We start from the raw sequence: 14,699 nt of genomic DNA, 5'->3' as shown, positions 1-14,699 counted from the left end.
GTGAGAACAGTGATAACATTGACAAGGGTGACAACGGTGACAACGGTGACAAAAGTGACAACAATGACAACGGTGACAAAAGTGACAACAATGACAACGGTAACAACAGTGACAACAGTGACAACAGTGACAATGGTGACAACAGTGACAACAGTGACAACTGTTGCAACAGTGACAACAGTGACAACGGTGACAACAGTGACAACGGTGACAACAGTGAAAACAGTGACAACGGTGACAACAGTGAAAACGGTGACAACAGTGACAACGGTGACAATAGTGACAACAATGACAACAGCGACAACAAAGGCAACAGTGAAAACAGCGACAAAAGTGACAACAGTGAAAACGGTGACAACAGTGACAACGGTGACAATAGTGACAACAATGACAACAGCGACAACAAAGGCAACAGTGAAAACAGCGACAAAAGTGACAACAGTGACAACGGTGACAACAGTGACAACAGCGACAAAAGTGACAACAGTGACAACAGTGACAACGGTGACAAAGGTGACAACAGTGACACGGTGACAACAGTGACAACTGTCACAACAGTGACAACACTGACAACGGTGACAAAAGTGACAACAGTGACAACAGCGACAACGGTGACAACAGTGACAACAGTGACAAAGGTGACAAAGGTGACAAGAGTGACACCGGTGACAACAGTGACAACAGTGACAACTGTCACAACAGTGACAACGGTGACAAAAGTGACAACAGTGACAACAGCGACAACGGTGACAACAGTGACAACAGTGACAAAGGTGACAAAGGTGACAAGAGTGACACCGGTGACAACAGTGACAACAGTGACAACTGTCACAACAGTGACAACAGTGACAACGGTGACAAAAGTGACAACAGTGACAACAGCGACAACGGTGACAACAGTGACAACAGTGACAAAGGTGACAAAGGTGACAAGAGTGACAACGGTGACAACAGTGACAACAGTGACAACGGTGACAACAGTGACAACAGTGACAACAGTGACAACGGTGACAACAGTGACAACAGTGACAACGGTGACAAAGGTGACAACAGTGACAACGGTGACAACAGTGACAACAGTGACAACTGTCACAACAGTGACAACAGTGACAACGGTGACAAAAGTGACAACAGTGACAACAGCAACAACAGCGACAACAGTGACAACAGTGACAACAGCGACAACGGTGACAACAGTGACAACAGTGACAAAGGTGACAAAGGTGACAAGAGTGACAACGGTGACAACAGTGACAACAGTGACAACGGTGACAACAGTGACAACAGTGACAACAGTGACAACGGTGACAAAGGTGACAACAGTGACAACGGTGACAACAGTGACAACAGTGACAACTGTCACAACAGTGAGAACAGTGACAACAGTGACAACAGTGACAAGGGGGACAAAAGTGACAACAGTGACAACAGCGACAACAGCGACAACAGTGACAATGGTGACAACGGTGACAACAGTGACAACAGTGAAAGTAGTGACAACAGTGACACCAGTGAGAAGGGTGACAATGGTGACAACAATGACAACGGTGACAATAGTGACAACAGTGACAATAGCGAAAACTGACAACGGTGACAACAGTGACAATGGTGACAACGGTGACTACAGTCACAACAACGACAACAGTGACAACAGCGACAACAGTGACAACAGTGTCAACAGCAACAACAGCGACAACAGTGACAACAGTGACAATGGTGACAACAGGGACAACAGTGACAAAGGTGACAACAGTGGCAACGGTGACAACAGGGACAACGGTGACAACAGTGACAACAGTGTCAACAGCAACAACAGCGACAACAGTGACAATGGTGACAACAGCTGGTACGGTGACAACAGTGACAACAGCGAGAACATTGACAACAGTGACAACAGTGACAACAGCGAGAACAGTGACAAAATCGATGATGGTGACATCAGTGATAATAGAGACAACACTGAACAGTGGTAACAGTGACAATAGTGACAACAGCGACAACAGCAACACCAGCAACAACATACGACCTCTTTTTTTGAAACTCATTTGGTGTCTGCAAATCAAATTAAATAGTGTCTAGTGGCTATCTAGAGGAGTTTAACTGTAGGTTCATCAATATACTTACCATATTCTGGTCTAAATATTTTTCTAACCAACAGAAGGAACCATTCCTTTGTCAGGCCTCCCATGTCTAGGCCTGGTTCGCCAGCAAATGTCACTTTGAGTTTCTTTTTTAAGTCTCTCTGCTTGCGAGAGATCTAAGAGAGGTAAAAATAACGATCAGCAGTTTTAACAGTGACATCGAGTATAACTAACAGCAGAAATCTTCTACTTCAAGTGCTTGTGACTGTAGTCGAAATAAACAGTTGCATAGAAATTAAGCACAAGGAAAAATAATTTCATGCCATGGAATTGAAGAGACTGAACGATGAATGCTTTGCTTAATTCATCATTTATCCAGGGCTTCTGATAATTCCGCGAAATCCCGCGAAATTCCCAAAAAAACTCGAAATACCGCGAAGTCCGCCAGAAATATTTCCAAATACATGTCGGCAAAACATATTTAATACTTATCTTGGCTATTAGACCGGTTTTATTCACCCCAAACGTTCAAATTTAGCTTGAAACTTCGTCACTGCAAAGAGTAAAGAACGTCCCAAAAGTACCAGGCGTTTTTAGATGAACGTTGCGAAAAACTGGGCACTAACCATAATGTTAATAGCTTAAACATTCGCTCATTTCTCGAGCGAACTGATGTTGAAAGAGCAAAATTTAATGATTATCCCTGTTAACAAAAACGTTCACCAACGCTGGTCATATCGACGCAAAATTGATCGATTTTAGCGAAATTTGCCAAACAAAACCCAGGGAAATCGGCTGCTTTTTACGGATTGTTTCTTGGCGAAGTTTCCCCACGAAATTTCCCGTGAAATCGGCCGATTTTCCTAAGAATTTGCCCCTGAAAATCCTTCGAAATTTGACTTTTTTGCGCTAAAATCCCGCGAAATGGGCTGATTTTTCGTCGAATTTTGACTTTTCTCCCGCGAAAATCGCCTGAAATTGGCCGATTGTTCCGCGAATTTTGACTTTTTTCCCGCGAAATCGGCCGATTTTTCCGCGAATTTGCCCCTGAAAATCCCGCGAAATTTTGCTTTCTTTCCGCGAAATATCAGAAGCCCTGTTTATCTCCAACGGCCTTTGATTCTCGTAAACTACCTGTATTACAATTACCAGTAGAAATTCTGTGAATATGAGAATTAAAGCATTGGGATAACATTCATCCCTAAGTTACTGGCTGACAATTAACCGAACCCTGCATAGCACATGACGGCACTATGGTACCTGCCAGTACTATCAATAGTCTTCCTTTTTGGCATTCTAATTGAATCGGTCTAAGGAAAATGTCAATTTTCTTCCAGTACAAAAAACTTTCACATGTTCAGACACTAGAATATAAAGGTCACAAAGCAGTGCCTGCTTGAAAAGTTTTGAGAGTATTCAGTATAGTTTGTGCCTTGTCCCTTTTCCTTATGCAAAAATGCCCCCACCCCCACTCCCCCTAAAAGTAAATTAGTGAGCCAGGGGAGGTATTTGGGTAGAGCCTTTCACATTAGTAATCTTGCTTCTTCTCTTGCAAAATCCCCAATTCTATTAGAATAGCTCTAGCTGTCCGAAATCAATGATCACTTACCTCATTTAGAGAATCAGAAATTAAATTTGAGCGGCGAACTTTGATGTTGAGAAAAAGCATTCCCATGTCAGGCATTTCCCTCCGCTGAACTTTTGCAACAAGGCTTTTCTGTTGATGATTGGAAACGGACAAAAACATGAGTCATTTGCTGCCTTAGAGGGCATGTGTCATGGCTGACTACTTCATTTTGTTTATAATGCCAGTTATGCGTCCTAATTTGCCATGAAACTTGAAAAATCACAGCTTCATGCCAAACAAATATGCCTCCCAAGCATTTTATCAAACGATACAAACAACGAAAATGAGGCTAACAAATTTTCAAAAACCTCGATAATTTCTGGCAATCCGTTTAAATCATCTTCAAGTTTGTCCATCCGCGCTGCCTTTTGTATTTGCTGTGTAATTCGTGAGTTCTTTTGATGGTTTCAGCAGTTATTTTTATGTTTCATGAAGTTTGGTGGCGACTCCCACCATTTGAACTTTGAAATATTTTGTCACGCAGCTCCTTTAACCCACTAGGGAATAGTTTAAGCCCATGCTACTGGTTGTGTGCCAAACCTAACTGATAAACTTGGTACAGCAGAGGAGAGGCACTTGTATCAGTCTCACTTAGCAGGTTTTGCTTGGAAAATAAGCACAAACCAGATTCTACTACACATAACCTCTTCATCTTTATTCTTTAAACTTTAACATTGTATCAGATGCAATAGAGTGCATTGATCAAAACATGTTTATTTTGCCATTAATTTTTTTTTTTTTTTTTTATGGCTAAATTATCAATTCATAACATAGAAAGAGACAATCTTTTGAGTCCTGTTCAAAAAAGAAAGATCTTGGAGAAAACACTTTAACAACAGTACAACCTACCCTGGCCATTACAATCATTTGTGACTCAGAGTCCTTTTGCATGATGAAACGCTTTGCTGCTAGGCTCAGAATGAAAGGGTACTGACAGAATGAGAACTTCCTAAAAAGTCAATAATAGGGAAAAAAATATTACCATGCAGATCATTATTCTCTTACACTTAAAAGAACCACAATGGTAATACACCTAGCCCAGTGGATGAGATTTGGAAAGTAATCATACATGTAATATATTGTACTGTCCTCTGGGTAGAGATTTATTTCACAATATATCCATTACAGGTCAAATTAGATTTCAGGTCAAATTTCTTTATTCTGGGTTGATTTTTAATTTCCTTTGTCTTCCAGGGCTAGGAGACAAAGGCAATTGAGAATCAACCTAGGTTATATCAAAATTAACCTAAAATAAAATTTGACTTGTAACATAACCACATAATGAACCAGCAGCTCCTTCAGGTAAAGCTTTTCTCAAGTCACAGGGACCCAACACTTTCGGCAGCATCAAGCCGCAGTAGCATATGGTTAAAAAAGGCTCCTGGGCAAGTAACTTATCATGCTCACTTTCCCCCAGGCAAGAGCAATGTTAGTCAGCAGCATTCCCTGGGGCAAGAAAACTTTGAGAACATTAAGAGTTTTCATCAAGCCGTCCAGAAGGGGTTAACCACTCAACTGCTGCATTTTGTGTGTCCACCAAGAATGTTCATGGAGTCAAGTGAAAGCTGAGTAGCATATAGATTTAGCCACGGCTAAAGGAGAAGTTCCCATTCATAAATTTGTAATTTACTTCAAACAATATAACCTGTAACCATTGAAAAGAAATCCACTTGGAGTTAAGCCTAGGATCAGTTGAAAACTAAAACTTGTCAGCGAAGAACTTAAAAATAAAACACATAACCGCAATGAGTTGACACCTCAGCCGATGATCAGTCACCTGATGCTGGTCAGCAAACACCCTGTTTTGGCATGTGCCAATTTCCCACAACAAGGATGTGTAATATCAGGTTCCAGGCTCTTACATGTACACTAGGTATAGACGCTGGACAGATTTACAGTCACATGACTATCAAAATTTTTCGGATGGATGTAAGATAACCAAATTTTCTTAGCTATGTGGCTCCGCTGGCAAATGTGTGGAGTTCTGCTAGTAATAATGTTAGTCACTTGGTCTTAGGGCAGTGTTCTTACAGGTTGTACAAGTTTACATTGTATTAATGCCAAGCAGTACAATCAACCCAGATGACAATCAGCAGTCAGAGTCAGCAAATTGATGACAGTGCCACTTGAAAAAGTTCTTGATTTGAATTGACTCACCCAGGATTAGCTCCAGGATTTTGCCATGAATAATATTCACTCATAAGGTCAATGTGATCCAAGGACTGATTGTAGAAATAGGTGTGGTTCACGAGGGGCGGAGTGAACAACCAGTTGGATGCATCTGAGATATTAAAAACTAAACATCAGTTTTTAACCTTACAATGAGCAGCATATAATTATGCTGCTGCCAAAGACATCCATATAAATACATACACCCCCTTGTGGGGATTTAAGGTTTTGAAACCACTTATGCCTATACCGCAACAAAAAGAAATTGAGAAAAACTGAGAGAAGGAAACTTAAAAAACACTCGAAGGTAAAACTTCCAGTTATAACTATCACACATTATTTTTGTTTACAAAATTTGGTCAAAGACATTATCAGTGACTTTCCAGGTTGTAAATTTAGTATTATTACAAAATATATTATTATAAATGTGATGTGACGATAGAGACATTTACATTTACCTTGGTTAACACGTTAAATGTTATTGATGGAACATCTTGAGTAGTGTTGTTACCTCAAATATATAATACCCCTTTGGTCAACTTGGAAAGGGAAAGGAAACTACAAATTTCAGCTAGTTTAAAGTTTATTTAATGGTTTAACAATTTATTTTTTAGTCGATTTGATAATCACATCAAAGTCAATCAACTAAGCTAGAAAGAAGAGTAATACTTAAATTTACTTTGAATCCAAATTAGACTGAGAAAATAATTATTCTTGTGAGGCTCTAGAGCATCTGGAAACTGATTCTCGTGTTTGACATTTAAATAAATTATATGGTTGAATTGACAAATTATTAAAAAATGTGGTTATTAAAATATTTTGTTATTAATACTCGTAATGGAAACAAAAGCAGTATATTTAACATAGGAAAACAAAGGTTAATATTTAATAGCATACTCAGTAATGCCAGAACTTTAACAGCAGAAGGAATCCACCAGGTACATTTTTCTTCAGAAGGGAGATCATTGATATTGGCCGGAAACAGACGGACGCTAATAAACTTTAAGAATATAAAATTTCTCAGTACAAGAAAAATTTATTCACATCATAGTAAATAAACAGTTAAGCAAAAGCTTATATTGGATCCAATCATTTTAACATGTTTTATGGTGTTAACTTTTATTATTTTGACTCAAAGACCAGCTTTTAACTCTTAACAGTTTGTAAAAATCTTTTTAAAATTTCATTTCAAAGCCATTACTTCATCATCAACTCATGATCAATATCACCACTGCATGTACCAGTTATTCCTCAAGACATGTTTTGAGTAAAAAACTTACAAGGTCACTGTTGACATTACTTTTAATAACATAACTTGTGAATTATTTTTCAATGTTTACACATCAAGGAAAATGCATCTCGATAATAACATGCACAAAATCTGTCCCATAAAAAATTACAAATGAAACAAAACAATAAGGTAGAACTGCCTTGTACAGTTTTACAGTTTAGAGGACAGCAGCCATTAATAATGAGCATGGTTTCCTTCTGTGCTTAAAAGTGAGATTAATTCACAAGGTGGGTTTTATAAAGCTTGATAGATCTATCATGACTTCTCTTAATAATTTGATCTCTATAATAAAATAAAAACTCTTGGATAAGCAAACCTGTTGTACTCTTGTAATAAGTCCTTTAAAGGTATTGACAGGAATTCTATGAACAAAAGATCAAAAAACTTTTTAATGAAATTGAGATCGACTGACACTGCATTACCACAACACGTTCATAGGAAAAACTTGTTTATGTAGCCACCTGCTAATTAGCCTGACTACATGAATACATTGTGTACAATGTAGGGTAGATAAAACTCAGTTGGCACGTGTACATGTAACATCTTTACCCTCATTATCCTTAATTTAACTCATACAAGTTAGTGGCCTTGACATTTGTTGTCGTTCAATTTTATCCTTAGTTTAAATCTTATTTCCCCTTATTTTGGGGTATGGTAATGTATGATAATGAGTTGAAAACAAAGGAAATAAAATTTAAACTAAGGACAAAAATTTATGCACCTGCAAAAGCTACTTAAATAACTGTAGAGTGTTAATTATCTGTGTTTGAGTAAACTCTGGAAGCTACAGCAATATCCAACTTTCACAGTTTGCACTGTTTCCTTTTTCTTTAATTCCAACACTAATTAAAAATATTTGCAAGTTAAAAAGTTGCCACCTTAAAAAAACAATTTTCTTTGCCTTAACAATGTACCTGTAATGATGCATGCAATTAATGTTCTAAAACAAATAAATAGTCTAAGTAACCTTCTAAACCAGTGAACAAGAAACTGATGCTCTCCATCGGCAAGAGATGACACTTGTCGGAGAAGGTGAGCAAAGATGACATAAGTGGCTGATTTGTTAAATTGAGGATTCTGTAATGTTGACAAAAGAATGGGTTACAATTTATGTTAACTACATTTTGAATAAATGTACATTGTATCATTTTTCAAATAACTTTTCTAGGGAAACAACAACAACACCAACATATTGAAAACCATCCAGTTTTAAGTGATTCAGGCAAAGGTTGATCCCATATGCAGGGTTTTGATGATATGCATGCCATCATTAGGAATATTTCTAGTATATAGCAGGAGAAAGTTGTAACACTACATTATGAATGTATGAATGAAAAACATGGCATCGCACATCAGCTGGAGAATTCTGTGTTTAGTAAACAGAGAATTCTCCAATCTCCGATGCCTAATGAACACTCTGCATAATTATGTGAGAGCATGTGCACCCTGTTTTGGACAGTTGAATATTAATATTGACAGCCCAATTTTAAGAAAGTACAATTATAACTACAGTAACAAATATGAAGATATGTCAAATGACATGGGGCCTAACAGATCTAGTACAAAGGAGCCAAAAGGTCAAAGAGCCAGGAAACGATGTAAGCCATACATGTACATGTACAGTACTGTTCCACTGCTCAACATTTTTAAAACAGCCTAAAATTCTTACAGGCTCTGACTGGCACATGTATTAATGCAAAATCTATTGAAGATGCATGTACATGTATAAGTAAAAAGAAAAGTGGAAAATAAAATACAATTATAAACTTATGTGTAATACCTGTAACAAGATGATGTAGGCTCTGAGATCATTTTTAGTTCTTTTACTGTGTGAATGAAAAATAAACAAGTTATAAAAAAGGTAAAGGCCCACACAAGCCAAAGGCCCAAACAGCCGGAGCTTATCCTGGTTTCCTTAGAATGAAGTATGCCTAGGAATATTGCTACTCCCCCCTGGATGGGATGCTAGTCCATCACAGGGTTACCCCCCAGCAGTATGTCACCAGTACCCACGCCATTTATACACCTGGGTGAAGAGCGACAAAGTGGAGTAAAGTTCCTTGTCTAAGGAAACAATGCAATGGGTGAGGCTTGAACCCCCGACATCCAGATCTGGAGTTTGAGGTGTCAACCGCTCAGCCACACACGCCTCCAACAAAAACTATATCCATTCTTCCCTCATGGAGAGGTTTAGTCCATATCAAACCCCTACCTTTGAGATAATTCAATTTTACAGAGGCAGATTGACCACAACTGGTCGGGGGGGATTGGTATTGATATTTCTTGCAACCACCACATTAAGATTTAGAAATTTACATATAGCATACAAGAAAAAAAAGGCAGGAAACAACCTATTTTATAATTAATTAATTTTATTACCGTTTGATGTCTTGTAAGAGGCTGTTAATCACAGATTTCAGGACATTCTTTTGCACATCTTGGGGCTAAAGCAAGAACCAGAATTAGTTAACAAACCCTTTTAAAAAAATTGTGGTCAGGACACTGCATATATACATAATGACTTGAAAATCCATGCCAGTTGAAAGATGAGAAAATACAAACGGTAGGTGTGTACAGGAAGCTGAGGAACACAGAAATCTCCTCAGCAGCAACCAGGAGATCTTCATAGCAATCTAATCACTACCTTGGCACCTCTTAAGGGGACTTTTTTTTTTACTTTTCTAAAACACTCTGAAACGAAATGTCCAATCACAGAGAGCATTAGAAATTTACTCTAAAAGCCAATCAGAAATGGATATACAGATATCCCTGAAAACCTAAGGAATACCTGCAGAACAAGTGGTGTTTGGAAGCCGTCACAAAGACTGTTTTTATCAGGAATTCAGACTGTCTGCAACACACTCAGAGGCTATAGTAAACAGAACTTTACTTCAACATCCTCTATAATGTCCTAAATGAATTATTAAAAAATCAATAGTAAGTTTTAATAATTACCAAGGAAAGCACAATTTCATAGGTTATCCGCACAAAATCATAATCAATACCACTCTCACTAAACTCCTCTGGGTCATAGTCATCTTTCCTCTGAGGAAATAAAAGTAAATCACTATTTGTAACGGAAAAATACAAAACTCTTCTCTTCTTTTTAGACTCTTACTAACACAGCCAAATTACAAAAAAGGTTCCTATAAAATATTAATGAACACGTTTTTTCACACATAAAAATTTTAAACTTTTATAAAATATAAGAGAAGCTGTGGTGATAATTTATTATTTAAAAATGATACTCTTTAATCTGCAGGCTAGTACATGTACAACAGCATTCTCATCTTGAGAACTGCAATAAACTACATTATGTACAATGTCATTATATTCTACTTACAATAACTGACTATACCTTAAATACTGAGACCAATTCAGAAAATGAATCAAATGTTCTTGTTAAAAATTCAAGAAGACTCTGATAATCTCCTGATGCTGTGGCTTCCCTCCAGTCACTTCTGAAATTTCAGGAGACAGTTTAATAATTATTATAATTAACACCAACCTACTGGCACTAACATGTAGAAAGAAAATGAAAACAACTGAAGTGAATTGACAAGTACATGCATTATTGCGCATATCTCAGCACTCATCTTCATCCTGAGGACTTTGTGGAAAACTCAGGCAAAAACACAGGAAAGATTTTGTTCTAACTGGAACAAAATTTTTAAACTCTCTTTTCATTAATATTATTGTTCTTTAAATGATGCCATCCTAGAAAGTTTGTCTTCATTCTAGGTTGTAAACCCACACTTAAAGCTGTATTTTGAGGTCAAAAACAAATCTCATCTCACCCCAGTCTTAAGGAAAGCATACGTCACAATAATTTTGTCTTTGTTTTCATCCTAGACGCAGCTGCTTTTAAGTCCCTAATGAGTACTTGCTACAAGTTAATCCTAATAATAGGCCTCAAATTACAATTATAGCTTGATTTAGGCAAGGATTGGCCCCTAGCATGTTAGAGCATCTTGTTTTGGACAGCTGGATAAATCAACAACCAAACTTTGATACAATACAATAACTTGTGGGGAGGGGAGGGAAGACTATATTTTGTTAACCCTTTGTTTCACGTGCTGAGGAGGAAGCCCATTGTCAGTTTTTCATGCCTATGTTCATCTCTGTTACATCTTTACCTTACTTTTGTGCCAACTGTCACCATTCCATTTCATTTCACAGAGCTGACAGTACAGACTTTACCATGGCAACCATTAATTGGTAGGGTGGGGATATAATTATGACTATCAGAAAAATTAGCTCAAAGTGGGGATGGGTACTTCCAATTAACAGGCTAATTGGGGATGAGCGAGTGGATGGAGTCACATTTAATAGAAATTAAGAATGGGGTCAGATATTTTCAGGATTTTGAGGGGTCAGAAAATTCAGGTAGGTAGGGATTTAAACGGGAAGAATTTAAAAAAATTCCGAAAATAAGCCCCGGGGCTTATACTTTTCAAAGACCCTTTTTGAGGGGCTTATTTATGGAGGGGCTTATATTCGGAGCGGCTTATCTACAGAGCTGGAGGGAATTTGCGTTTCAAAATTGATTGGGCTAGCCTTATAGTTGGAAGTAAATTTTACCGTTTTTCCTTTGTTTTACTTTGTATTTGAGGGCAATTTTCCAAGTACAAGCCTTCGGGGGCTTATATTTAGAACGGCGATTTAACGGAGGGTTTTTTGCGTTACCGGTTTGGGGGGCTTATATTTGGAGGGGCTTATTTTCCGAATTTTATGGTATGTCAATTCATTTCAGGACGACTTACTTAAAAGGCTTTATACTTTACATGTTAGATGTCCATGTAGATACAGTAAAAGTGACTACAGTGTACGTCAGTGACTATGATGGGGTCCGTATTAATAAGCCACACAATAGACTATGATGAACTAGGGATTCTGAGAGGCAAGCGGCACATGCCCAGCTAAAATTAACCCAAGTAGCCCCCCGCCCCCCCGGAAAGTAGCGGCAGATTTGATGGTTTCTATGAAAACATTATCAGCAAAGGAAGTTTATGACAAGTTCATTAGAGTGTGCATGCCTCCTACATATTCATTAAATACGATGGTAATTAACTACTGTGCAAACCGCAAAATAGATGCTATAGAAAAAGCGTTTCGAAACAATGTCATTTGAAAAACAAAACAAAGTCCAAACAGCTTCTCTGCTTTCTGTTCATCAACTGTTCTTTCCAATTTTGCAATTAAGTGATAAACAGGTATAATTTTACCACCAGCTTGATTCTAACTAGAGATTATTTCATGTATTTCAATTTTTCTAAGGTAACCTGATCGTAGGTGCGAAGAATTTCAGCTGCCCAATTAAGGAATTTGACACAGTGTGAGCACAAGAGACAAAAGGGCGCTATAATTAAGTGTCTGAGTTCTAACGCAGGCTACATCATATACAAAACACATAGATTTCACTTCGATCATAATTTACCTCAGGGACATAGCATTATGATATTTCCTCTCCGGCTTCTTTTTGTCTTCTCTTCTTGAATGACTTCCTCGGACTATCACCTCGCTGTCCGAAGCAGAGTTTGAACCCAGCCTTTCACTTTGAGTCAATCTGGAGCTATCTTCCGAATCTTGTTTTACAAGCGATCGTTTCTCTTTGCCTCTTCGCAAAAGCCCAGAAGAGTTTTTCTCCTCGCTGACTCGACCTTTAACTCCTCCCTTACTCTCGTTGCTCAAAGGAAAATCCTCTTCCCTGTTATTTGAATCGCTAGTAACATTAGCTTCCGTTGTGTTGTTGCTGAGGTTACGGGAGAAACGGTTCTGTGAACTTGGTACCCTGCGGTTGTTCACTGTTTTCTGTGTCTCTGACCCCGTATCTTGATGTGACAACTCGGGCGTTACTACAATTCCTCTGTTTTCTAAATTCGATGTTTTAGTAGCTTTTCCTTTGGCTAAGACAGTCGGTTTCATAGAACTTCCGCTGACACCTTCGCCGGCTTGTTCTTGGACATGTTCTTCGCGGCCATCAGAACTTGGAGAAAACCTATGTCGATTCCGCGAGCTAAAAAGATTTGATAAGCCACCCAATCTCCGCCCAGGACGAGTTCGCTCCACATGGCTATTCTATAATACACATATACAATGTTTCGTGAGAACATTACCAGAAGGGAATAGGTCAAGAAATTAACACGAAAATACCCACCACAGACGTAACACGAACTTCCTCGGAATCTTCGTGTGGGTTGAAAAGGGGGTTCTTTATCGGAGGTAAAAGGCGTGTGGAAGAGTTTTTAGCCCCTCCACTGGACATATCCACTTATAAACCGACCATCTGGTGTGGTCTAAGCCACAGTGGAGCTTTTATCAAATCATGACCACGACAATAATCCTTCGACCGTGCAGTTCCAACGAACAGACGGCCATTTTGGTTGTTGATTAACCGAGCTGGGCGCACTCACCGGTGAATGGATACTACACGTTGATTGGCTCATGTTAGAATGAAGAAATCTAATTGGATAATAAAGATTCCCTGCTCAAAATTCCTCACAACAGGTGCACTGGTTTCTTGACAACATTTTCCTGTAATCAATATTTCATAGTGCTATTTCCATGAACCATCAGAACAAACTTAGCAAATGAAAATTCTGGAGTGTCATTACACTTTTCAGACAAATAAAACGCAACTCTTTGTAATCTCAATTTGCATACTGTCTCATTTTTGTAAACATCCTTGAACTGACGGAATATAGAGAAATCCAAAACGCCCGAAGAAGATGGATACTTAGTCAAACTTTGTGTCGTGTTTTCAAAATGTTCAAATCGAAAGGTCCGTGGAAAATAACGGAATTTAAGAGCATGAAAAAAAGCATACCGTACTTACGTTAGGTTTCATTTCAGCTCCACGGGATATTAAGACTTCGGAGAAGATAATTTTCAAAGCTTGTGAAAGCCTCGGCCCAGACAAACATTTAGAAAACAAGTTTTTGAAGCTAATTCTATATTCAGCAGAAAATATTTAGCGCGTCTCCTAAACCTTGCTATGTCACATTTTATCTCTTAAGAAATTCCCCATTGCGAAGAGAGGTCTGTTAAAGGAATAACCAGCTAAAGCTATGGTAACATTTGTTTTGACTTCAGACCGCATGCTATGTAATGTTACTGAAGCAAGTATGTTAAAAAAAATGCAGATTGGACTGATTTGTACAAATGAAATGTTGTTATATAAGGGGAATATAAATTGAAATAGAGAGAATATAATTCCCACCCAGTATAACAAAAACTCGATCACTATAGTTAATGCATCAAATGGAAATGGAAAACGTTGTTTTCTCACAGGACAGCTGCAACTGGACTAGCTTGGAATCCTGTAAAAATATCTTATACATGCATGTATACGAAGTCATATTTGTAACTTTTTTTGGATAAAATGTAACAGTATATATTGTCCTTACACTGCCTGCCGCGAGCTAGCCTGAGATCGTGCCCTCTCCCTATTATCCCTTTTTCCCCTCTCGAGCCAAAGAAACAAAGAAGCAAAGAAAAACGCCTGATCTCAGGTTAGCCGCGAGCAGCTTTT

General features: G+C 38.2%; 1 protein-coding gene across 1 annotated transcript in view; it reads right to left on the bottom strand.

The window, feature by feature from the left end:
• The window catches only part of LOC140933347 (probable E3 ubiquitin-protein ligase HECTD2), a 30,304-nt gene extending 16,729 nt beyond the window's left edge, over positions 1–13,575 (bottom strand). The window contains exons 1-13 of the mRNA XM_073382886.1: positions 13,326–13,575; positions 12,606–13,246; positions 10,527–10,629; positions 10,124–10,213; positions 9,548–9,612; positions 8,949–8,994; positions 8,136–8,245; positions 7,485–7,530; positions 6,775–6,877; positions 5,866–5,989; positions 4,558–4,657; positions 3,691–3,798; positions 2,125–2,257 (exon numbers count right to left, since the gene is read on the bottom strand). Of these exons, the coding sequence (XP_073238987.1) occupies positions 2,125–2,257; positions 3,691–3,798; positions 4,558–4,657; positions 5,866–5,989; positions 6,775–6,877; positions 7,485–7,530; positions 8,136–8,245; positions 8,949–8,994; positions 9,548–9,612; positions 10,124–10,213; positions 10,527–10,629; positions 12,606–13,246; positions 13,326–13,433 (1,777 nt within the window). The 5' untranslated portion in view covers positions 13,434–13,575. The remainder of the gene's footprint in view (positions 1–2,124; positions 2,258–3,690; positions 3,799–4,557; positions 4,658–5,865; positions 5,990–6,774; positions 6,878–7,484; positions 7,531–8,135; positions 8,246–8,948; positions 8,995–9,547; positions 9,613–10,123; positions 10,214–10,526; positions 10,630–12,605; positions 13,247–13,325) is intronic.
• Between the last annotated feature and the right edge of the window lie 1,124 nt (positions 13,576–14,699).

This window comes from Porites lutea, chromosome 4, assembly GCF_958299795.1.
Source record: "Porites lutea chromosome 4, jaPorLute2.1, whole genome shotgun sequence".
Taxonomy (NCBI): domain Eukaryota; kingdom Metazoa; phylum Cnidaria; class Anthozoa; order Scleractinia; family Poritidae; genus Porites; species Porites lutea.
The sequence above is the reverse complement of the archived record's forward strand: the minus strand, read 5'-3'. Positions and strand labels throughout refer to the sequence as shown.